The sequence below is a fragment of the Anarhichas minor genome, unplaced genomic scaffold, assembly GCF_050575085.1.
Source record: "Anarhichas minor isolate MPS153535 unplaced genomic scaffold, ASM5057508v1 ptg000155l, whole genome shotgun sequence".
Taxonomy (NCBI): domain Eukaryota; kingdom Metazoa; phylum Chordata; class Actinopteri; order Perciformes; family Anarhichadidae; genus Anarhichas; species Anarhichas minor.
The window spans coordinates 2,066,350-2,092,753 of record NW_027466601.1 but is presented as its reverse complement, the minus strand read 5'-3'; the positions used below and the strand labels follow the sequence as shown (position 1 = coordinate 2,092,753).

General features: G+C 45.9%; 1 protein-coding gene across 2 annotated transcripts in view; it reads left to right on the top strand.

Annotated features, from left to right (window-relative positions):
- Window positions 1-500: 500 nt before the first annotated feature.
- The window catches only part of LOC142943723 (uncharacterized), a 96,872-nt gene continuing 70,968 nt past the window's right edge, over window positions 501-26,404 (top strand). For both annotated transcript variants that reach the window (XM_076085413.1, XM_076085412.1), the window contains exons 1-3: window positions 501-593; window positions 23,950-24,138; window positions 26,092-26,148. In XM_076085413.1, the coding sequence (XP_075941528.1) occupies window positions 23,952-24,138; window positions 26,092-26,148 (244 nt within the window). In that variant the 5' untranslated portion in view covers window positions 501-593; window positions 23,950-23,951. The remainder of the gene's footprint in view (window positions 594-23,949; window positions 24,139-26,091; window positions 26,149-26,404) is intronic.

The following is a 26,404-nucleotide window of genomic DNA, read 5'->3' as shown; positions in this document are numbered from 1 at the left end:
TAAGCATGTTCGTGACTTGAATTATCTCTGCCTCCAGCTCGGACTATTTTATTTAAAGAATAGATAATAACACAGACTAAATGGTCTCACTATCTAGCCCATCTATAATACAGGTGAACGGACCCGTGTCGTCTGTAGTTTATAACTGGAGTCTCCGTATTTACCGTAACAACTCATCGCGGTGACATTCTAGTGATCTGGGCGATGTAAGGGCGTCTTCCTGGGCCGTGACCGTGTCCATACCCCCCCCCCTGCTATTGGACCGGCAACGTCCCGTAAAAGGAGTCAAACTTCTCCATTGTGTGTACAACTTGTCTGTCAAAAGTACATTTGGTGACGAAGAAGGGACTGCCCAGGGTTTGAAAGCTCTGATTGGACGATAACCTCGTCACTCACAGTTTAGAGTCGGTTTCATTGGATAACGGGAAAGCCGGTCACCGGCGTCGCTCTCCGATTGGAAGGCAGCTCCCTCCGGGGAGGATCAGGTTAGTCTGCGGCCAGCGGAGAGCACACTCGGGTGGGCGGATCGTAGTGGTGACAGCGAGGCTCGCGGACTCCCTACAAACTGTCAAAAAAAGAGCAGACAACTAACGGTGAGTCACGTTTAAAGACGAACATCGTGTTACTCGCGGTGTGTGCGGGGCGTGCGCCGTTTGCTGTGAGCGCGAAGTAAGCGCGCGGACCGCTGGACAGTTTTCGCAGCAGTGAAATGACGGTGATTTCGGATGAGTGATCTCACAGCACGCATCGCAGCGACGCTGTAGTGGTGGAGGGTATAACGGTGCCTTCAGGTGCTCCTCGGAAACTCTTACTTTCGAAAAGCAGCGGGCCGAACGCGCGGTAGTAATGTCCTGGGCCATTCTTTAAGTTTCTAGCCAGAGGCAGTTGGTTTGCTACTCTCATGAACGTCTCGTAGCTAACACACACTCTGTGCTTTCACTCCCCCCGTCACATTTACTACGAAGGTGGGTAGGTCACGTGTGACTGAATATGGTCCTTCCGATATTCCCGACAGCACTTGAGGCAGCATGGGTGCGCACCGCGCGGTGAACTTGCACCGTCACAGCAGACAGAGGATCGAAGTTGTGCTAAGTAGCTTGACTCTGTCCGCGTCTGATTTAGCCTTGCCCATTCACTTACAGTCTGTGAGGAGTGACTGAACAGAAAGGCTGCTGGTGTCAGGCTGTGTTTATTTTAGTGGTTGAGCTCCATATACTTAACTGCGCGTGCAGTGACCTCCTCCACACCCCATACTAAATGAATATGACTTTTACTGCACGGGTGAGAAGCAGTGCATTCATTTAGTCAGAGATATGTCTCCATTGTTGTGTTCTAGCTCTTATCACTGCTTATCATTGGCCGCCTACAATGCTGCTGATACACAAAGATAAGCTTCCCACTCATTCCCTCTGAACACGAGCACACATTCAAATATTACATTTACGGGTAAATATTAGATTTAGCTACAAGGACTGTGGTTGAAATGTAGATCTCAAGATTATATGCAGAATCCAATTTTAAATATTATAATTATCATAATATACCTTTGAAACTAAAAGTGTGACTCCCCCAAATTCAAAGTGCATTTATTACCTTTTTTCCCAGAGCTTTCAGCTGCATCTCATGGTATTTATTAGCCCAGTGTGTTTGTTCAGTTATGATGGCGTTAGGTGTTATAACTGAGCGTGGTCCGTCAAAGCTGAGGAAGAAAATGCAATGCGGTCAACTTCAAGTGATGCTCAAAGTGACAACCTGTATTCCTCTGTTATTACACCAAACAAACTCTTGGTATTACTTGTAAAACTAATCTTTTGTCCGTTTTTGATACCAGCCAGCGTCATTAATTACAACAATACAACCGTATTGTTCACACCTGCACTGGGACATGATTGCACATTTTGCCACTGAAATTGATGCTATAAAGGGGAATCACAGCAGAGAGGATTGTCTCCCTCCCTGTCTCCCTCCTATCCAGATTACTCTCCAATCCTCCCCCCAGCCAGATTACTGAGTGGGAAATAAGAGGTGGAACAACTGATCTCAGGCCCTGAATTCATTATGGACCTGATCCAACCGCAGCCCTAAATTATCCCGTTGCTCGTTGCATCGCGGTAAGCCCGCCAAAGTGATCAGGTATTAGAGCTGGAGGGGTTATCAAACAGGGCGCAGCGGTCGTCACGGTCGGACCAACTTCCCCAAGAGTTGCTGAAGTGAACAGCGATAGTGTCTCTGTTAAGTTCCACAATGTGCAGAGGTGAAAGAGAGGCGTTGCATCAAACCTCACCTGAACACTCTCTGTTTGCCAGAGAAAACTCAAGAGGCTCTTATTTTGAAGGATACATGTATTGGTTCATATAACCTAATTGTGCTGTAATGGCCGGTGTTTGTTAGTGTTGAGTGAAGTTCGAGGCCACATCATCAATCTCCATCGTTGATACACTTTCCAGCAGCTGGGAGTGTGATGCTGCTCCGTCTCTGCAGTGTTCTGTTCAGTGTTCAGTGTTCTGTTCAGTGTTGTGTTCAGTGTTGTGTTCAGTGTTCAGTGTTGTGTTCGGTGTTGTGTTCAGTGTTGTGTTCAGTGTTCAGTGTTGTGTTCGGTGTTGTGTTCAGTGTTCAGTGTTGTGTTCAGTGTTGTGTTCGGTGTTCAGTGTTGTGTTCGGTGTTCAGTGTTGTGTTCGGTGTTGTGTTCGGTGTTGTGTTCGGTGTTGTGTTCGGTGTTCAGTGTTCAGTGTTGTGTTCGGTGTTCAGTGTTCTGTTCAGTGTTCAGTGTTCTGTGTTCAGTGTTCTGTGTTCGGTGTTGTTTTCGGTGTTCGGTGTTCTGTGTTCGGTGTTCTGTGTTCAGTGTTGTGTTCAGTGTTCTGTTCTGTGTTCAGTGTTGTGTTCAGTGTTCTGTGTTCGGTGTTGTGTTCAGTGTTGTGTTCGGTGTTCAGTGTTGTGTTCAGTGTTTTGTTCAGTGTTGTGTTCAGTGTTCTGTGTGGTTGGAGGCAGTTGTGGACTGTTGAGACTTCTGTTAGAGGAGAAACTACCTTGAAACTGCCTTGAAAAGCGTTTTACTTTTATAATGATACCACAGCCGGACTGGTGCCACTGAGAGCAGATATTTCCAGTGATGAAAACGTCTTAAAAATAAAATAAAAGAGGAACATCTGTTTTCATAGATACATCGGCCCAACTCGTCACATTCTGCTACGGTGCTACTCAACGGTGTTTCAACGCCCAGCGGCTTCCCGCCAACATCAAATACCACTCTCAGTAGTTCTATAGTCGTGGACAGTGTTGCATTCTGGGAAACCTACAGCAAAGGCAGCTCACAAAATTGACTCTGACTGGTTTTGACATTTGCTAAAGCTGAATATGTATTTTCACTGAAATGTCCGGCTGCGTAACAAAGTACCCACTTTCAGGACAAATTGGAGCGATGATCCATGAGGCACGTTTGCCGAAGTCTAATGTCAGACGTTGACCTTGAATAGTAAGCTCTGTTTAGGGAGAGGGGAGGAGGCTGGTGGGATGGTTGGTCATTTGGCTGCCCATAGAAACCAAAAGTGAAAGAAAAGACGGCACACAACCTGTAACCTGTGGTAACCTGGTAACCTGTGGTAACGTTTGCTTCAGCAAGCCGTTGGTCTGTACGCGTCTTTAACACTGGTGTCCATGACTCCATGCAGGAGTGTCATATTTGAGCCAATCAGACGAGCTCATCGTCCATGTACGCTCGTTATTGTGACACCGATGCCAGGGCAACACCTGGGTTTTGGTACAGATACCAAAAAATACTGCTGTCGTTAGCTTACTTACATACAAACATATCTTTCTATTTAACATAATTAGCCAAACTGAGTTTGAATTATGTCAAGAGACAATGTAGTCATATCAAAACTGTGTCCAAGTCAGATTCAGATTTAATTATTAGGTATAGAAAACTGATATTAAATGCCAGTTTCTTTACTTGATACTGATAAAGATTTTGGTGAGGATAAAAAGTACAAATGTTTGATATCCAGGCCTGCAGTATGTCCAGTTCAGATGCTCATTGTGCATAAAAAGAACTGATTTAAAACTGCATGAGAGGCGATTGGTTGTAACTTTATTGGTTGGCTTTATAATGAGTAGAAGGTCATCACTGGATTTAATATTATAATTATGCTCCTGCTTCATAGTGAGTCCGATGGGAAGCATGCCATTTATTGTATCATGAATAAGAGATAGTTTTCACTACAGTGGTCAGGGACAAAGCTACTGAGGGAAATAATCTCTTCTATGTGATTGTATGGTGAAGGAACACATTGTTGTTATTGAAGCTGTTTCTGTGTTAACCGCTGGATGATCCCGTTACCCCTCTGTGTTTCAGTCATTTAGCCTGTGAGGGATGATCACACAGACACATGTTTGTATCCTGGCTTTATACTCTCTAGCTTTTGGAGGAATTATTAATGCTTTTTATAATTTTATAATTCATTTTTTTTGTCCTTTTGAATGGTATTCTGTTTAAATTAATAACCATGCCGTGGCCCGAAGCAGGAAGCCCAGAAGGTCTCCTCTCTTTCTGGGAAGTCCCAAGTAGAGGAATAGAGAACTCTATCAAAAGCTCTCAGTTCTTCAAATATGTGAGAGTCACAGAAAGAGTCAAAAGATCTACCCACCTTCTGTCTTTAGCTTTACATTTTTATCTAGTTTAATGATACAAATGCGTCAGGTGATTGACTTAAAAACAATATATAAATATATATATATACGAAGTGACACATTAGCATGTTAGCTTTCAGGATCAGTTTTTTCATTGTAGAGCTGCTACCGGCGTGGCTTTTAGTCCTGCTTCAGGAAAGAATTGATAAATGTGTAACTTTTATGGTAGCTCCATAGCAACGGAAGGTCGACCGAACGCTTCAAGACCATTGGTCATAGATATCAGTATTCATCAAGCTCTTTTAGCTATGCTGCATACCATGCAATGATACACTAGCAGTGTGATACATTTTAAGGCAGTGTACATAAGCATCATTTATTGTAATTTACATCTTCTGCAGTGAAAAAATGGAAGGACATTAGTCACGGTCATTAAAATGTGAATAAACATACATGAAGGAAAAGGAGACAAGAAAGGGGTGAATCAGTAGGATGGGAGGGAGGGAAGGAAGGGCCGAACCGAGTAGACAGGTTCCTAGAGTTACTCAGTTGGAAAGATCCTGAATTATTCTCAGCCAGTGGAATGTCTATTGACGGAGCCGTGAGCCATCGACTCCCCGTCTTCTTGCTCAGACACTGAAAATAAACTGATGGATAATCTGCGGTGTTCTTCTCTCTTCGTGTCTGCTTACCATGACCGGGAGTCATAATTCATCCTGAAACATGTCAGGGAGTGCCTTTTGTAACCTTGTATGTTGGAGCTTATTTGGTAGCTGTCCGGGTCAAGGAGGAGTCGGGGTCAAAAGGGGGGGGGGGGGGAGGAAAGCCGATCTGTGCTCCACAGTCGGGGTCGTCCTGACTGCAGCAGGATACTCTCTCTTCAAGAGGCAGTCGGCTTCATCCCGGCTTCTGTCTAGGAATCAGGAAGCTTCTGTGCTGCCAAAGAATGCTGCTGCTGAGGGCAGTTTATGAGGACTGCATTATGATCCTCACGTAATGATGCACCTGAGCTACCCGTTGGGTGTCCGTTGGAGCAGCACGGTTAAGCTTTGTGGCCCGGATTGTGCAGCTTTGTTGGGGTATAATTGATACAAAGTAGTTTGAATGAAGTGTCGTCTGGCCGCATCTAAAGACAAAAGGGTTTGAAACTAGTGCGATGAGGCCAGATTCAGTGACTACATGTGGAACATAACGGTGCCCTCCATTGTGTTTTGGTCATTCATGCTGCTCTTCTTCCCGTGGGCGTCTTTCGGTCTGATCTGATTTTGTTTTCCCGGCATCCCCCGAGGTCCTCGCCGCCGCAGCCTTAATGCACCACCCACATTCAAATAATGGGTGAAACGCTCGATCTGGTGTGAATGCCGCCACACACCTGTGACAGAAGACGACGTGAGAGGAAGAGAGCTTGAGAGAGTTCAAACCCTGACACCTTTCTTACCACCTCCGCACCTGTCCCACCCCTGGGTGAAGTGGATGTGCTTGTCAGGTCTTCGGTTGCTGGAACGCATTCTCCTCTGATTCTGTTGTTAGAAAGACTTATGGGTGGGGGGTGGGTGGGTATCAGTACAGGTTGACCATCAAGAGGAAGGATCTTCCTGCTTGGGGAACTCCCCCAGCTCAACTTCTTCTGCTGGATGACCCTGCTTTGCAACAGAAGGCCGATGTCGGTCTGACTCCAGCCTTCGCCCCCTGCTGTGTCCGTTCCCTGGTAGCATTGTATGACTTTGCTAAATTCTCAAGGCTGTAGCATCGGTTGTTTGGTTGCCTGCCATGTAATTAGTCAGGCCACATGCACCGGACAGCTTGACCCTGGGAAAGGATTTATGGTCTGTTTCACGGTGATCGATCCTCCACACAGCTGTAAATAGCTCCAGTACAGCCGGTAATGCTTTCCCATTAGTATCGATCCTGTTTACTGTCAAATCAATGTGGCTCTATGAACCGGTGGCTCATTACAGCACAACACTTTTAATACCTCAATGTGGCCCCGTTTGTCTTTTCTCCACAGTCGTCAGAAGTGTGTGATTGATAAAGATGTATTTATGTTGTGAGGATGAGGACGAGCCAGCTTGTGGTGTAGCAAAGGGCCGCAAGTGGAACGTCAGGTCGTGGGCTCCTGACCGGTCTGAGTCTGGCTGCTCACCCTCAGAGGATTTGTTGTCTTTTAATAAGGTCCAGGCGTGTTGAGGGAAGTCCCAGCCAAGTGAATCCAGGCACTCATTCTTTCTATGCTGGATGAAATGCTAAAAAGAAGAGAGATCATTTCATCCTCGCCTCCCTTGTTTCAATCAATTATTAATCAATGATTTTACAGTCAATATGTTAGCCATTATTGTTGTGGACAAATGCAGAGCTCTGATTGCTAAGAGCATGCAAAGCCATCTGGGGCTGCATCTAATGATTATGTTTTTCCAATGATCAATTCATTGTTTCGTGTCTGTCCATTGTGATTTCCCAGAGGTGGTGATAGTGGATGACACAGCACAGCTACGACAGCGTCCTCTGTTTGGCTCTCCGTTCTTCCAAAGGTCAATTCTGTTGAGACAGCTTTCCACAGATCATGGTGATTCCATTGGAACGGACTGGCCACACAACATGACCCCTGACCCCTGACCATCTTATCAACTGATTGCATGTCTGAATTTCCATTGAAACACACAGTCTGGGACTCTATTCTTCTTCTCTCAGGTATTAACATGTTTTATCTCAACAGTAATTTGTCAGGGTGAAAAGTTAGCAACATGTTGAAGCAACCGTCACCACTGCAGACGCTCCAAAATGAGGAGTTGAGTCATTTTTCAAATGACTTTAGTAAATCAGATTCAACTGTGTGACACATTGCTACAGACTTTGCACAACGCCATGTGTCTCTGAAGAGTGCGTGTGGACTCTTTCAACCCAACAGCCAGTGACATGATTTCATAGTGCCGTGTCTCCTGGGCAGCCAAACACACACACAGACGCACTGCGTAATATGTGTGTGTGTGTGTGTGTTGGTGGGGATGGAGGGGCGGAGTGCGACATTGCGTGATAACGGCGGATTGAGTGAATGAAATGATGGAGGGATGGAGAGCGGAGGGGAAGAATGGGATGGTACAGAGTGAGCCGGTCGCTGTAATCCTCACTACAGCAGCAGCTGGACCAATGTGTCAGCAAGCAGGCTTTACTGCTGCTGGGTTTATACAGAGGGTGAGGAGTCCCACCGTGCACAGATGGATGGAGAGGTAGACGGGGGGGGGGGGGGGGGGGTAAGGCAGGTATGGTCAGGCAATATCACCACTTTTGTATTGAGTGGATATTTTATAGAATTCCTTTCTCCAGGTGTGGTTTCAGTGCTTCCTTTAGATTTCATTTTGAAACGTATTCTTGGTTTTGGTTGAATGAGCCTCATATTCAACTCCACATAACACACCAGCTGCATCCTCAGGTGTTTAGTTCGGGGGGATAACGGGGATGGTGTAGCCCCAATGCCAGATTCAAAGAATCAGCCAGAGAGGCCAGTCTCGTGTGTCAATGAAGCCTCCAAACATAAGGAAAAGGACAGCCAAATGAAAGTAAGCCGTGGGTACACTTGTCTTTTCAGTGTGACTTTTGTGATCTGATGCACCAGATGGTTCATTCAGTGTCAGCAGATGTGTGTCCACACTTGACACCTCAGTGCGCCCTGCCTGATCGGATAGGGATCGGATATGTTTTATGGTTGAAGGAGCGGCTGTAAAACGGTGGATAAAAACCTTTCATTTCCTATAAATCCTTCACAATAAAAGCCCCCCTTACTTTTGCTGCTCACTCTTCCTCCCTGCAGTATTAGTGGTCTTGTATTATTGAAGAATAGCCGCTAACAAAGCGCCGCTAACTCGGGAATATACAATAGATAATAATACAATAGATTAACATTTTATATATATATATATATATTTGTTTTTGTAATATTATAGGAACTATGGCTGAAGTTGTAATTTTTGAGAAATGGAACAAATAGTTAGGAATGTGAGGAATTTAAACTATAGTGTGGTTTCAGCAGATCAAGTTGCAGTGTGTACACACACACACACACAAGCGAATACCTGGTGACATGTCCTAGCCCTGGATGAGTGTGTGTCCACTACCTGTGTGTGACAGTGTTTGTTTTGGGATTAGAGTTTGTGTGTGTGTGTGTGTGTGTGTGTGTGTGTGTGTGTGTGTGTGTGTGTGTGTGTGTGTGTGTGTGTGTGTGTGTGTGTGTGTGTGTGTGTGTGTGTGTGTGTGTGTGTGTGTGTGTGTGTGTGTGTGTGTGCTGCTTTGCATTCCATTGCAATGCGTTCAGCCTCACTCTGCAACAATAGGCCATAGAAATACTGTGTGTGTGTGTGTGTGTGTGTAGGCGAAACCACGGGGACATACAGGGGATTCATTCAGCCACTGCTGCATGTCCTTTCCAAAGGGAGGGGGAGGACATCTCTACCTGTCTGTCTGTCTGTCTGTCTGTCTCGCTGCTCCCTAACTTGCACACTAATGGGATGCAGCAAGTGTTGGATCATACTAGCTCCACCTGAGAGCCAGAAATCCGCTCTGTCACACACACACACACACACACACATGGTTAAACACTAGCCCTTTCACTCAACCTCAAACAGGCCCTCTGTGAGTTCCATCAAGGCACAGTATGGATGTGAGAGCAGCAGGACACACACACACACACACACATGCAGGGCGCATATTAATGTTACCTAAAGTGGAGCTCTGTGAATTGAGTCAAAATCAGCAGGGCACTGACTCATACACACACACACACACACACACACACACACACATGCATACATGTGCAACTACACAATATAGGTTTGAAATGTACTCTAGATGTACACGTTGTGTTTACACGACAGAACTTAGACTCTGAAGTGTGATTGTCTGGAGAAATGCTCTGAGTAAATATACTTCCTGAAAGTCATTTGAAGAATTGAAAGCGTTGGCCACCTTTGTCTCGTCCGAAATGGTCCTGAAAGAAGGAAGTGACGCCACACTACCAAAGCCAGTAGTTAAGCATCGAGCAGAGCAATCACTGGCCCACGTTGTCGGTTGCTCGGGCCCTAATTACCTCCGCCATATACTCATGTTTGCTGAGTAGAGCTTGAAAGCCTCATAACCTCCGTTAACGTCAGCTGTTAGCTCCGTTATTTAGCCAAGCAGGACTGTGCCCACCGGCTGCTAACAGCTAACAGCTAGCCTTTAACCACAGGTGTGTGTGTGTGTGGTACTAGTTTGCACATGTGCAGTACCGATCATGCAGGATGTAGGGATCGGTAGGAAGTGACACACATTGTTTTTGTTTCTGTGTTGCGTAAATTAACGGATACATGCTTTGATAATGTGATGTGGAATCTGTGCATAGACTCCCGGACTTGCCGATACCCGGTCCAGCATTTTAGGCTGTATGGGAGGGATTTCTGATACTCGTCAGAACGACTCTAGGAATTAATACAATGTGAATAAAATGGCAGTAAAGGGTTATCTGCTGTGTTTATTTCATAAGCACAGTGTGAAATGTGCCATGAGGTGAGCTAGCTATCCAGCACGCTAACTCATGGGGAGAGGTGACCCTGTCTTTGTAATTGTTCTTATCTGTTTTCTGTCTCATCTATTGTTCTTGTTTTTTCCTCTCATCCCTCACTCTCCTTTGTTCCTGTGCGTCCTCAGCCACACCTGTCTCCTTTCCCCTAGCAGCCCCCTTCCACTCCTCCTTAACACCATCGGTTTCCTCCCATCTCCTCTACCCGCCAGCCAGCTAGTTGACAGATTTTGGAAGATGTTGTGATTTCACATCGCCGCTGATTAGGAAAGCAGAGCTCTGTGTGCTCTTCTTTCTCTCTCACACACACACACGGTTACAGTGGCAGCAAACATTGTGAGTACTTCTGAGAGTTACATGGGAAAGCCCTTAAAGACTGACGCAGCCTCTGCATTATTAATCTGCATACGGCAGACTATTCATTATGTACTATATGTGGGATGTCATGCATAACCGTTATGCTGTTACATAATGATCTTACACACACGCATGCACACACTCCTGTTGAAAAGACCTAAAACTGCCTCAGAACGGCCTGTCAGCAGTTTTTATACAACTATTCACGACATGTACGTACAAATTATTATGACACATAACAGCACACATTCATGAGCATATGTTAAAGTCGCGTACAGCCAGTGAATGAGCACACACACACTTCCAGGACAGCGGGTGCTCTTGCGTCATCAGACTATTTCGGTCCAAGTGACATCAGCCTCGTCTGACGGTGTCGCATCCGGAGGAGAGGATTGATGGCAACGTGGAAATGAAGGCTTTCATTTGTCAAATTCTGAACTCATAATGAGCACATTAGTCAGCGGTCGATGTCGGTGTCTCTAATGTCTGAGAGAGACCACAGTGTTGCAACGTCGGCGACTAATCTAAACTCTGCATTGGGACAGTTTGCATCTTTGATACAGCTTTGTGTTTCTGATTGGCTGACTCAGCACTTGGTTCATCAATCTGCCTCGTGACTCACACATCTAAAGATTCATCTCCTCTCATATCTTGCTCCTATTAGCACTGATACTGACTTTATAAATGGATCAGGTATTGGGCAGACATGACCAAACATTCTTTAATAACTGTCAGTATGAAAGTGTAACAACAATTTTATAAAGTTAAAGAAACCAGTATAAACTACTTCTGTGTCGTAACACATGATCCCAGCAGAGTGCTCCAGAGAAATGAGTCATCACTTCTTCACTTCTGGTTCCCTCATCTCGAAGTCTTTTTGAATGGGCTTCTGGTTAAATACCTTAAATACGGTCTGTGCTAAACATACGCTTCAGAGACTTTATCATTTTGCTCTACGACGTAAAATATATCAGTAAATAACCCTCTCTTGACTTTTGAAGGTTCTAACAAGTGGCTAACTGAGACTACAGAGGTTGTCGGGGACATTAAGCTTCATCTTTAACTCAGGGGTGGTGTCGTGAAGTCTTCCGAAAACGTGTACGTGTTACGTTTGTTTTCCACAGAGCCTTTTCTTTGCAATCACCCCATTAGCATTATGTCAATGCCATGCTAACTTCCGGGTTGGCCTATAAAATACGTCCGTGAGGAATACCAAATTCAGTGTAGTGTTTCCCTACTTGACTTTTAGACCCTATTGTGGGTCATGCTCCAAAAGTGCTGGATCCTACATTTCCCATAATGCAATTTAATGGCATCCACAACCCCTGCCTGGTAAATGCCTACATCTTTCAAAATTCCCGCCCCCAGTTTGTAAAGCAAGCTTCCCTTATGTAACATTTAGGTCTTCATGGCCAAGCCGAGACAACCTTGATGACGTAATCAGGACTCATAACCTCAACCCTGAGCAGGGTAGTGGACACTGAAAACATATCCATGATTTCATACTAGTCTTTGCGTATGATAACCATAACGTGAGTTCAAAAGTCACGCCTTGTTATCGACCTATAGAACATTGTGGCAAACTTTTCAAGTAAGATCAGTTGTGTTATTGTATTAAATGTGTTATTAACCCCTTGGCATCCGGGATACAGCTGCAGACCGACCTGTGAATTAGGTCATGATCAAGGCCTGCAGGCCAGACCAGCACATCACTTACTGCTGTGCACCACAGCAAGGACACGGACCGGCCCTGTCAGACGAATGATCAGAGGGTCAGCACTCTGTGTATAGACTCTGATCTGACCCCCAGAGCTTAAAACGCTGTCACTGATTTATAACCATCTCTTCCAATGGGTCCACAGAAGCTGTGGCATCATTCCTGACAATATGCAGATGACACACTGTTTGACCCTTTATTAAACTTCCTGTTTCATCATTCCAAAGAGCATGATTCAGACTCTTCAAACATCACAGGCTGCCATCCCTTTTTATGTGCCGAAGCCTCCAGAAATGTGCGTCCTCTCTGCTCTGCTCCCTTTCATGCAGTACGAATACTTCATCAGTGGATCAGTCAACCACCACATTCCTCCCTGTATGTGTGTGTGTGCATGTTCAATCTGAGCGCAAAATTAGCTGAGAGAGCAGATTTTCTGTATGCGAGTGTGACTCTTGTCTTTTTGTTGCTGCCTGTTGTGCTCTCGTGACTCAGCTCCCATGTGTGGGAGCAGCACTGGGTTGTGTTGTGTAACCAAGCGATCTAATGAACAAGAACACATCGACGTAGCGTTACTCCGTCCTGCACCACCTGACTGTTTCAGTTTTAGTCTTCGACTTTTGATGAAGATTGCTAATAGGTTTATTCATATTTTAGTCAGTTGATTGTACGTTAATGTACAATGTACGTCAGAGTACAGTTGTACCAGCTTTTGTTAAACCCAACAGCCCGCACAGTTAGCTTTGGGTCCAGCGAGAGTGCGGTCGGGATAGAGTGTGTGTCGGTGAATACATCCTACAACTCCTCAAGACCCAAGCTAAGTTCATGTCTGATTAAAGGGAAGGGGGTTAGCGCCAGCATTAGCCACAGCTTTGGGCCTGGCCTACTTAAGGTGGGCTGACCTTTTAAGGTAGACCAGCTATTCTCATTTTATTAAGCCTCTCCACCAAATCACAGAGGAGCGGCGTTTTAGTGGTAACATTCCGTATGCTGGTTCGGTCCGCTGCTGTGGCTTAATATGAAACGGGTTTGGATAATGTTACACCGGCTCAACGCTAATGTACGTCCACTAAAGTGTTTGTTTTTGTCTGAAAGCCTTCTGGAAGGAACCCGATAGAGAAATAAAACCTTTCGCTTGATCCGGTCCAAGAATTGTTATACTTTTAACTTTTCTTTTCTCAGGCTACTTTACAATTTCTTCCTGGCAAGAAAGTCATCGGCAAATTTGTTTCATCATAGTTTTCTCTGATAAAATGAACACTGCCGGACCGTCGGCCCCGGGGCTAAAGTCAGGACTAGTTTCTTGTATTTATAGGGCAAGTAAAGAACCCACAACAGAGACGTTCTTAGCGCTGCAACGGCTACCTATTCAGCATAGCTGTAGAACACATTGATAGATTCATGCACACATGGACACACATGCGCTAACATGGTCCTCGATGGAGGATCACTGAACTGCACCCGTACAGTGATCACTCTCACTCACTCACACACCCACCTCCACTCCCTGTATTCTATAACAAACCAGAGGCCTGTGGGGCGGTCCCTCGCTCTGAAACGTCTCATCGCTCCCAGTCTAAGTAGCCTGATGGTGAATTTACCACCAGCTTCTTATATAAACAAGTGTGTGTGTGTGTGTGTGTGTGTGTGTGTGTGTGTGTGTGTGTGTGTGTGTGTTTAAGAGCGCAAGACAGTTGGGTTCCACATATCCTCATGTTAGTCAGTAATTGAGGGGTCGAACTGTGTAATGAGAGAAGCGTGTGTGCTACTTTTGTTTTGTCAGATGTGCAGCGATTATATCTCTGAGTGCATGCTGTTGTGTGTTTAGGTGTGTTTAGGTGTGTTTAGGTGTGTCAGGACACTGATACACTTTCATATCAGCAGCAAACATTCCATGAATAACAGTGCGAGCAGCTCCACATGTTCCCCCGGCAGGTTGTGCAGCTCTCTGTGGTGCTGTGACATCGCCGAGGGCTGAGGTGTGATCTGTGTGTGAGGGTTTACATGAAGTAACACTTGTCAGTGTTTTACATCTAAGTACTGCAGTTTTCTTTTGTTACTTCTTTCTCTCATTTGTAATTGATTAGTTTATGTTGTTGCTGTAGTCACAGCTCTGTGTGTGTGTGTGTGTGTGTGTGTGTGTGTGTGTGTGTGTGTGTGTGTGTGTGTGTGTGTGTGTGTGTGTGTGTGTGTGTGTGTGTGTGTGTGTGTGTGTGTGTGTGCGCGTGCGCGTGCATCAGGGTTCATTGACAAAGTGCTGTGATTGTGTGTGGCTTGGTGAAGTAGCCCGAATGGCCCGTCAGGAATGTCAGCGATAGCATCTCTGTGAGATTAGTACGATGGCAGCTGGACTGTGGGACACACACACACACACACACAGAGGGAAGTAAACAATATTATCATTATAAGAGATTTACCATTTTATTGGCTGACATCATCAGTCAGATAATTGCCACCAGTATGTGATTCAATCTCCTTTGGGCTGGGTTGCTCCAGAAGGGCTTAATATGATGGAAGATGAGTTCTACTCAGACTTCAGCAGAACCATGTTTAAAATGAGTCTAGATTATAAATTCAGTGCTCTGTTACAGATTAACAATTAAAAAACTAATCTCAGTTTTGTAAATTCAAGTTGAAACTAAACTTGAATAGCGTTTAATCAATATGGAGATGCTTGCTCACCCAAATTGAAACAAATACATTTGTGTGTGCGGACTGCTGCTCTGTATTCCTCAACAAAGCATGACATCACTAGCTAGCTTTCTGAACAGTCAGTTCGTCAGCCTAACGCTACTTATGACGGCTTGGCAGAGGAGCTCCTAACTTCTCCTCCTCTGTAATAACAGCTTGTTGTCCAAACTATAGGAGCAATATGAAGATGAAACTACACTGGTTCTAAAGTTTGGAGCAACGTGACTTTAAGTTAAACTTCAATTCAGTTGAATAATTCCTCCAGTGTACACAAGAAGGTGTGGTAAGGAGTGTTTTAATGATCTGACGCCTCACCCTGACAGGATAGAGCCCTGTGGGCGTACATGGAGTTGTGATTTACAGGGTGTGAACAGGGATCAGATAACCTCGTCTCTCGCCCCACCCCGCTGCTGCTTTCATGTAAACGAAGTGGGGGGGGGGGGGGGTGTGTGTGTGTGTGTGTGTGTGTGTGTGTGTGTGCATGTGAGTGTTGGCACCGTTCCTAGAAGTCTCTCTGCCTCTTCTAGTCTCACACAGACAGCAGCACCGCGGTGCCTTTGAAGTAGCTCCCCTCAGGTGTGGGTATTGATCGGGTTGTGACCCGGAGGCCTACAGAATGAGCTGTGATTGGAGCATGAGTATTCTCCGTCTGCATGCACACTGAAGCGATGTCCGTGCACACGAGCCTTTTATTCAGAAAGGATCTCCGTCCATACGAACGCGCCTGACAACGTTTCCCCGTGACCGCTCACGTAGCGGATTGTCTACCCTGCTGTTGGGTTCTAGTTGCAAACATTACGGGTCAATGCATTTGGTCAACTCTCGTTTCCTGGGATTGGTTGTTGTCTGTTCTCACTGTTGTCTGTCGTGGCTCTGCCGGGCGACTGGAAGTCCCCGTCGTGTTGCAGAGCAGCATTTCTGCTCTTGTTCGTTCACACGTTCTGTGTGGCCTGTAGCTGGTTATCCACGTTGAATTAACCACTGGATGGAATAAAGTGGACGCTTCCACTCGTCCAGACTAAAACACTAGCTGTAGTTTAGGACTGCATCTAATAACTATTTTAGTGTCGACTAATCTGCAGATTATTTACTCAATTAACCGATTCATCGTTTTATCTGTAAAATGTCACAATAAGTTGAAAGCCGCCTGTTCTAACGTGGTCTTGTTCTGTATGACCAACAGTCCAAAAGTTTGGTTTACTATCACGTACAACTAAGAACAACGTCTCACGCTCAAAAGCTGAGTCAGCAAATATTTGCTTGAAAGAAATGACACAATTGTTTAAGCATCCAAAACGTTTCCAGTTAACTTTCCTGTGAGTCGATCGATCTACTAATTGCAGCTCCGCTCTAGTTGTTGCCGCTTTGCTTGCACATTTACATTTTTCTGCCCAGAGTCTCTCATTTCATTGTGAGGTAAACTCCCCCTCAGTAACGTCTGATAGGATTCAGTTCCATGGATGTCACAGTGGAAGCCCTCTGCCTCACACAGCTCATCGTCTGATACGACCATCTCTCTGTCAGAGCTCCATAGGATCACATCCACATCGGCCCTTTTTTCTTTCTTTTTTAATATACAGTTTTAGCTATAAATTGATACATGAATACATGAATACTAGTCGTGTGAGTTGCTGGTTTAACAGCAGTTGAGTTCAATTACATTCTTCAAGTTTCAGATTTGAGTCAAGGCAGCTGTTTTCTCTCTTGAGTTAATGTGATTGAAACCGCTGATTCACCCGCTAATCATTAGTCAGACCAGTTGGTTCACCAGATGAATGTGTTATCATCCTTCTTCTTTTACAAGGTGATAAGGAGCCGGAACATTTATGTTTCAAACACAGTAATAATATCTCTTATCTCATTCAGTATTGTAATATGATACCAGACACTTCAGGGGTTTTCCTTCCTCGGAAAAGATATCCAGAAAATCCGGTGTAAATACTTTTAGTAAGGTTAGAATCAGGGCGCTGCTCCCTCCAACTGTGAGAGACTAAAGTTTGTAATTGAATCCGTGTGTGTGTGTGTGTGTGTGTGTGTGAGAAACTGAGCGCTGGCTAAAAGTCCCTCGTCAGCTGTCTCTGTAGATCAGCTGGAACAAAAAACAGAAGTGTGCCTTCAGGAAACAACAGGAAATGGTCTCAAACACACACACACACACAAAATACAGTTTTGTACAAATAGGACGTACGATATACCGTCTTCCACATTCACATTTAAAGACAGATCCTGGGTCTGTAGAAGCACAGAAGTGGACAGGGAACTAAAGCTGCATGATCGAGGAATAAGAGAAGCATTGAAGCAGCGATACGAGCCAGCTCTCATTCAGTCCTACACACACACACACACACACACACACACACACACACACTGGTGTGGTAACGGGGTAAGCTGAGTAGTTGGAGGAAGTGTCCCACCTCTCTTAGAAAGTGACATCAGAGGCCTCTGAACACTTTGTTTTTCCAGACCATGTTGAGGCTTTCAACTTAAATACACACTTCACACCTGAGCCACGACCTCGTTCTGTCCACGTGGAGTGGTTTGTGTAGCTTTATTTAATACATCCCATTGTGAGCAGTGATACGGAGAGGCCCACTGAAGCTCTCTACGTGGTGTTTATTTCTCCCTTTTCAAAAGAGATAAATGATTTCTTCTTTCATTTTTTAGAACTTTCTAATTTATTTGCAATAGGTGCATTTGAGATTGTGTCAGGTCAGTCTGTGCAGTCTGAAGCGGGCAGATGTAATGAGTTCTATAGTTTATGGCTGTGTATTCAGTCAGCACGTTGCTTCTCACGTAGCCGTCACTTCCTGGTTCAGTTGTGAGCTGCCGTGCTTGCTCTGGGTGTCCGTGCACACAGATCGTTAAACGTGGCTTGTTAAATGGGAAATGATTTATTTCAGCAGCATAAGAGCATGACTCTGGGTATGACGTTGACCGTGCAGCTCTTCAGGGAAGTCGTCTCACACACACACTTTTCTCTGACTGTTTTTAGCCATGCTTCACCAGCAAAGAGGCGTTTGTCTCTTCATGTCTCAGATGATGATAGTTGGCTGGAACAGTTGTGGCCGGAGTGCCTTGCTCGGAGGCACAGTTTAGAGCACGCTAGATATCGACAGCAGCCGGCCTGGATCTGGTTCCCAACCTGCAGCCGGAGGGGAGCAGTGCGAGTGCTGGCCAGCCTCATGAGCATCGAGTCAGAGCAGTCGTGGAGAGTGTTTGCTGAGAAGCGATGAAGGCTTAATGATTGCTGAATCGTAAAACATCTTATCGTTACAACCCCGATTGTTCTGCAAGGAAGTTGAGTTCAGATCCAGGTCATGCTGATTTAAAAAAACACTTTCAGTTCGGAGAGGATCGTCACCGCTGAAGTGTCCTTGAGCAACGGGCTCCAAAGCCCCTCCTGACCCCCCGACCTTAACGGGGTTCATCAGGCACATTGTGTCGTCGTATGTTAAAGGGGCACGAGGAGTGATTTTTGGGATTAGGTCTCGATGTTAGGTCATGCTCCGCCCTGACAGCCGCTATAGGAGCTCAGTTGGTGTCCTGCACACTGGTGGCCTTTATTGAAGTTTTGCACAAATTACAGACGCGTCTCCTCCCCTTGTTTCCCTCTCCTCCCTCCTCCCACCTTCACATCCTCCAAACCGTTCGTAAGTTATTCACTTGTTTTAGACTGACAGGGGCGGGAGCAGACAGACGGGCAGAAAGGCAGATATTAATAATAATAATAATACAAATATATCTTTAGGTTGCCACAGTGATAGAAGGCGAAGAGAAAAGGCAAATGATGATTCTCCACCATGAGGCCCTTTGAGGAGGTAACGGTGGACAGCCATTGCAGTGCAGACGTGATCTTTACAGGTTTTCTGCTTTGGAAGAAGGGAAATTATTTGCTTATTAATGTAGCCCCGTAAAATAACGTTTCATTTTGTGAGTTGGCAAATTAAAAAAACACATTATTTTAACTCCCACATATCAATATCAGTGGAGGCCTCACACATCCAGCTGTAGTGGAAACACCCCTTATTTATTTATATACAAAAATACAAAATGCATCAGTCTTTAGTCTTCAGTCTGTTCCTGAGAGGGCCAACACACAGCAATCCACACACAGCATTCACACACCCTCGCACTCAACACAATAGAAAGCGCCTCTTGCATGGATTTCCTTCCTTTGTAGAATCCAGATTATTTCCGAGTGGCCACACCAAACCTGGAAAACAGGAGCTCGGCTCAAACTACGGCACCTTGCTAGGGTCAAACAAAAGAGAACAGGCTAATGAAAGGGTTCTGCTCCTGTGGTGATGGGGGGACCTCGCTGTAGCGATGGAAGCTGAAGGACTCCTATAGCTCCAGAACGTCTGTGACGGGTCTCTACTGGGTGGACTGGGCGGCACGGATCACCCGGCTGACTCTGCAGCTGGCACAGTGTGTCCTGAACACACACAGAGGATGTGTGGTTAAATGTGGAAAGTGGGGCAGTGTTTGTGAGCAGCATGGCTTTGTGGTGGGAGTCTTCCTGACACACCCTGGTCTCTGCACCGGGGCTCATTCAGCCTGCTGATACACTGGCAGACGCCCACGTACAGTTTATTTATGTTGCTGCCTCAGAAACCACCTATTGCTCACTATGTAGAGTTAGTAAGACTTTGTCTGTCTGTCCATGTGACTGATGGATGAATGACTGGTTGTGTGTTTGACAGGATAACACGTCTCTGGAACGTGAAATTATCTTTTGAATGTACAGTGCCCTCCAGAATCATTGGCACCCTTAGAGAATTTGAGCAAAACAGGCTGTGAAAAAAATTCTTTGCTGTTTATCCTCTTGGTCTTTCACTCAAAATATTCACAAAAATCTAACCTTTTCATTGAAGTACAATTATTGAAAGAAAGAAAAAATGTGTACCCCTAGAAAATCTCATGATTAAAATCTAACTGAAGTATAATTCCAGTCATATTTTACATTTTTAAGTTCACCTGTTTGATTAGGAACTCTTAAGTGGTCAACCATGACTTCCTGTTTCACTGGGGTATAAATATGAGGTGACACAGGCCAAATTCCCTTAGTCATTCATCACCATGGGAAAGACCCGAGAACACAGTGACGATGTGCGACGAAAAGTTGTTGAGCTGCACAAATCAGGAAAAGGATATAAGAAAATCTCGAAACAGTTGAAAATACCCATTTCCACTACCAGGGCAATAATTAAGAAGTTTAAAGAGACGGGAGATGTTAAGAATCAGCTGGAAGAGGACCTGTGTGTACATTGACCCCACGCACCGTGAGGAGGATGGTTCGACTGGCAAAAGAATCTCCAAGGATCACAGCTGGAGAACTGCAGAGGTTAGTTGAGTCTTGGGGTCAGAAAGTCTCCAAAACGACCATCAGACCCACCTACATCACCACAAGTTGTTTGGGAGGGTTGCCAGAAAAAAGCCTCTGCTGTCAATCAACAACAAACTAAAGCGCCTACAGTTTGCCAAACGTTACTGGGACTTTCAATGGGACCGGGTTATATGGTCAGATGAGACCAAAATAAAGCTTTTTGGCAACAAACATCAGAGGTGGGTTTGGCGTAGACAGAAGATAGCCATACAGAGAAGCACCTCATACCCACTGTGAAGTATGGTGGCGGATCTTTGATGTTGTGGGGCTGTTTTTCTTCCAAAGGCCCTGGACATCTTGTTAGGATACATGGTATCATGGGCCGTGGTTGGACCTTCCAGCAGGACAATGATCCGAAGCACACCTCAAAATCTACACAAAAATGGTTCACCGACCACAGAATAAAGGTTTTGCCATGGCCATCACAGTCCCCCGACCTAAACCCCATAGAAGATCTGTGGGATGAGCTGAAGAGGAGAGTCCACAAGCGTCGACCTCGGGATCTGAAGGATCTGGAGAGATTCTGCATGGAGGAATGGTCTCAGATCCAGTGCCATGTGTTCACCAACCTCATCACGCATTATAGAAGACTCAGAGCTGTTATCTTGGCAAAGGGAGGCTGCACAAAATATTACATGAAGGGTGCCAATAATTGTGGCACATATATTTTTGAGAAAACGATTTGTTTCAGGATAAGAATTTAATGTTTCTTTCAATTATGTTACTTCAGTTAAAGGTTAGATTTTTGTGAATATTTTGAATGAAAGATCATGAGGATAAACAATGAAGACATTTTTTCACAGCCTGTTTTGCTCATTTTTACTAAAGGGTGCCAATAACTCTGGAGGGCACTGTAAATAAATGGCTGCGTTGATCTACAGTTGACATGATTTGAATATTTAACTGAAGGGTACTCCTAGAGGCCAAACACCCTCGCACTGTTCACGAAAGTGAAAAATAATTCCACCACGTGCTTTGGATCTGCTCCCAAACGTAAGGGCTTCCTGCCAGGTCCATACCACTCCCTCCTGCTGAGCATCTTGATAACCGGGCCAGTAGTTTTTCTCAACTTGTAAATTCCCCTCAGAATTTATCGACAGGAAAAAACCGTTTCCGCTGTAATGGCCTAGCGTTTTTTACTGGAGCGCCCTGAACGCCTCGAGTTGAAAAATATTAAACACACAGCGGATAGGCGCACAGCATCATCAGTGGGTTTGTTGCTGGAAACACGGAGCTACATGACAGCTGTGGTTACCGTGATCTGATCAGGAGACAAATTAGTGTGGTACTTGCGAGTAATAACAATAATGATAATAGGTTATTTTCTTTCATTTTTGACGGGTGCTGTTAATTATTGGGTACCTTACAGTTGATGGTTTGTGTCAAGCTAACGTTGGCTCTCATTAGGGTCGTTGCCGAGCAACAATGGGGAGGAAAATAGACAAAAAACTGCAAAACGCTCTCAGTTTATCCCAGGTAAGACGTCTTACCTGGGATAAACTGAGAGCGTTTTGCAGTTTTTTGTCTAAACTGAGAGAGCTTCCATTTGACATTGATACTGTGACGGAGACGCGGTGCAACAGGACCCGACACCGCTGTATCAGGTGATCATCTTGTCTCAGTGAGGTCCAGGTGGTAAGACCTGGCTCGATGTGCTTCAAGTTCACTCGAGAGGTGTTGGACGGGGTTCAGGTCAGGTCTCTGTGCAGGCCAGTCAAGTCCTTTCACACCAGCGACCATTTTGGCCCCTGTGCATGAGGTCATTGTCATGTTGAACCAGAAAAAGGGGCCTTGTGCTTGTATGCTGAAGCATTCAGATTTCCATGAAACGTAAACTAATAAAAAGCCATCCATAGAACGTAGTGCACCTGTGCCTGTTCTCCTGTAGTGATGAGCAGATACCCCAGCAGAGGGGGCCGTGGAGTCATGTTTGACTGTTTGAGGAAGCTGACTGATCTCAGACAGAAAGAGAGGGACGCTTCGTACGGGCAGAGATGTAAAGACGATAAAAAGCGTAACGACGGAGAGATGAGAGGGATAAACACGGTGAGCAGAGGGAGGCTGGCTGCTGCTGGCACCCAAAATAATCTGGAATTATAGTTGGAAGATGACACGCCATGACTCATGAAAGTCCCCTGGTGGCTGAACTCCCAGATGAGCTTGTGTGTGTGTGTGTGTGTGTGTGTGTGTGTGTGTGTGTGTGTGTGTGTGTGTGTGTGTGTGTGTGTGTGTCCATGTTTAGGTACAGATTGTGCTTCAGTGTTGCACCAAGTCATGCATGTCTTTCACACAGCACACTCCCAGATGTAACTGCGCCTCCTTGTGGTAGGACGTGGTATTACATGTAGGTTCTAAACACCTCAAAGGTCAGACATTTAGTGTGTGTGTGTGTGTGATTTAGCAGGATGGATGTCCTGCCACCATGTAGGTCCAGGTCCTGCATTAGTCCAGTTCGGTTCACATCAGATTGTCCCCGTGATCGAGGAAAGCAGATGGATGTAGTCGTTTAGTTTATCGTGCTTGTCAGATTTAAGACTATGATGCAATCGGCTGAAACTGTTTTTTTACTCTGTTGTCGTTGCGTAGGGTTTAGGTTCAGATAGATTTTGCCTTCTCACTTCCTTTAACCACTTCTCTCCAGCTCCCTCTCTCTTCCTCCGTGGGTCAGCCCTACCTCCACGTCTTTCATCTTCACTGCTCCCTTTCAGCGGCGGGGTCCGCCTCCTTCTCCCCCTTTCTAATTTCAAGATGTGTTCTAGGTTCCATATTTCAGTTGCGTTTTTGTAATGTTTTGATTGATCATATAGTTTGGACTAGTGTTTAAGGTTTCCCCGTCATTTTAAAATGATTGCTTCTCAGGACTATTTCTTTATGTTTTCTATTATTATACATTCATATTCATTATCTCCAATAACGTCCACCAGGTCGTGTGTGCGCGCATGTCTGTCTGTCCACGGCTAATCCTGCATACTACCGGACCCATCAGCCTAATGTGTTTTGTACACATTTATGACTGTATGCTCCGTGACCTCGCGTAGTTGAGGTGATTCACACGTTTTGTAAATCTGTTTTATTGACTCTTTTTTACCGTCATTCACTGCTGCGGTAGGGGCCACATGTGATCTACAACTGCTTCAGCAGCAAAAGGCATTTTTGGCAATCAGCTATGCTAAAAACAAGCCTTACCCGGTCTGTTGGCCACATTCTGGCCTCAAAAGCTGACATCCCTCAAAGTTTGGTCTCATTTTGAAGAGGGCTGTAAGGAAGCCTGGAGGGAAAATTAAGTGAAATGAAGTCTTCTTTGTTTAGGAAGGGGAGAGGGAGACACACCAGGATGCACATTTCTTTAAACATTACATGTTAATAGTTGATAAAAGCACATTTTTTATCATACAGAATCATTTTATCCTCTGTTTTTCAGCATATCATCTTGCCAGTTGTCTGTGGGAGTGGTTCTATCGGAGTTTACGGCCATGCTTAGAGGCCTGACTTGTGGTAGTGAAGGATTCTACTGATTGGGGACGGTTGTTTTGGGGGGTTTGAGGGACAGGAGCTTTGTTGTTGGACATTTCGTGTGTTTAGCATGATAACAGGCTTACTGTCCTCTCCGTCTCTTCTTGTGTGCAGCCATGGCGGAGTTAGACCTGAGTCTGAGCGACGCGCTGACGGACGCCGCTCCCCAGCCGGGCCCGGAGAGCCTGGTGGAGAGGGACTTCGTGGCCCAGCTGGAGGCGGAGGCCTTCGACGACCAGGTCGGGGAGACGGTGGGGAAGACAGCCTATGTGCCCCTGCTGGACAATGACGACACCAGGGCAGGTGAGACCGATACGGTGGAGGCCGGCGGAGCATGGGATGGGGTTCAGTGGGAGTGTTGATTGTCACCCAAGTTTAAATTCATTATTTGATTTGAAATCGACCTGATAATTAAACCTGAGATCATCCCCGTTCATCCCGCCCTGAACCACATCACGTCCGCCTCTTTATCCGATTCCATCCTGCACTGAGCGGGAGGAGAATCCGTGTAATGTAACACGAACCGCAGCTGCACCTCAGTGACTGATAGCATCGGGCGCCGCCGGACACACTGGCTGCCGTTTCCGATCTGCCGGGGTGCCATTCAGCCACAGGGACGATAGCAGCCCGAAGATAAGCAGAGTAGCGGGCCGCTGCTGTGACTCTGAGCGGTTACTGTCCAAATGTCCCACCTGCTGCTCTAGTGAAGATGGTTTAGCACTAAACTATGACGGTAAACCACCCCAGTGCTGCTGCCCAAGGTCCTTCATGTAAACGACAATGTGTCCTTGACAGTTAAAGAGTCGAGGTAGCGGGCCTGGATGTCACTGTGTCTTCAGCTACATATTCAATCTTTACATTTATAGGCTGTGCATTAGACCTGTAATGGTTCTATGCTGTTTATAGATAGAGATCACTTCATTCCATACCCATCGTGTGAATGGAAGGTGTGTCGACCCAGCTGGATTGTAACGTTAGCATTTTGTTCATGACGTAGTTTCAGAGTTGGGTCTCTGAATGTTGACAGCATTATCGTAACAACATAGATGGACTAACTTATCAGAGTTAAATCACATGCATCAGAGGCGTTCATGATTCCAACCGTCCGTGAACTCTGGATTGATTCTATTCAGGATGTCGGCCCGTCTTCTTCTTCTCTGTGTTCAACCGGGAGCTCGTGTGACTGTCAGGAGACCCTTCATGCCAAAGCAGAACATATTTGGTGCGGGAGGGGCAGAGCGAGGGCGAGACTGTCCACTCGTGAACCCATCGCAGAGAGCACTGCTCTCCTGCACTGATTTAACAATAAAAATAATAAAAAGCCACAGACTGCAGCGCTGAACACCTCAAAAGAACGTCTGAAAGAACTTTTGATATACAAACATGTGTGAGAGTAGATAGATAATATTTTATATATATATATATGTATATATGGATCAAATTCACAGCTGAGTGAGTATCGAGATAAAAGGAAGTGACAGTTAAGCGGGGCTGACTCCCCCCCGACGCTTTGGTCAGACGGTCAGACTGCGTGTGGGCACTCGTCGGTGACAGCAGGACGTGGGACGGGCCGTGGGCGGTGTTGCCGGTGATCCGCTGTGGCACGGCGTGTGCATTTGGACAAACGCAGACATGCGGACGCACAGAGTGACACAACTGCAGGGCGAGGGGGCCGGCGGTTATTGTCCTCTGTCAGCAGGAGAGCGAGACGGAGGAAGATTTGTTTTTGTTTTTGTTTTTTTGTGCCAGAGTTGTCGGCCTGGTGCCCTGATGCGCACGTAGCGTGCACTGTGATGGCTCCTGTGCTTCTGATCTGTGGTGTCCCGTGTTTGTGTGAACACAAATGAATCGTGTGTGTGTGTGTGTGTGTGTGTGTGTGTGATGTGTGATGTGAACGTAACATAAATATAGTGCAGTGATTCAGCAGTCAGCTGTCACACAGTATCGCCTCCTTCAGCGTCCTGTACTGACACCAGTGAGTATGTGCTGCCCTCTGCCTGCCCCGGTCTGACCACAACAGGCCTGTGTGCTGCTCACTGGCTCGTCCAGAGGCAGACGACACCCGTCTATAGCGAGGTGCCCTTTAAGGGACCAGGGTCAGTGGGCTCCATTGCACGCCAGGCTCAGTCTGTCATACTTCCGCCGAACAAAGCCGACACCATGCACGTTGATTTTCCCTATCTCGTCCACCCATGAGCACCCAGATGGATAGTAATGTGTCTGCTTGTTTTGTGTGTGTGTGTGTGTGCTGTGCAGACACGGGTGCGACGTTGGAGAATGGAGAGCAGGAAGCTCATGGGGTGCAAAAGCCTGGTAAGACACATCCCACAATTCCCCTCTGCCGTCGGTTAAGGCCGCCTGGGCATCCTCATCCACCAATCACTGTTGGTCTTTGCTTGTCTTTCGACCTTCTTTACTTCCTCTTTGTTCTTCACCTCAGTTCGATCCTGTGTGTGTGTGTGTGTGTGTGTGTGTGTGTGTGTGTGTGTGTGTGTGTGTGTGTGTGTGTGTGTGTGTGTGTGTGTGTGTGTGTGTGTGTGTGTGTGTGTGTGTGTGTGTGTGTGGGGGG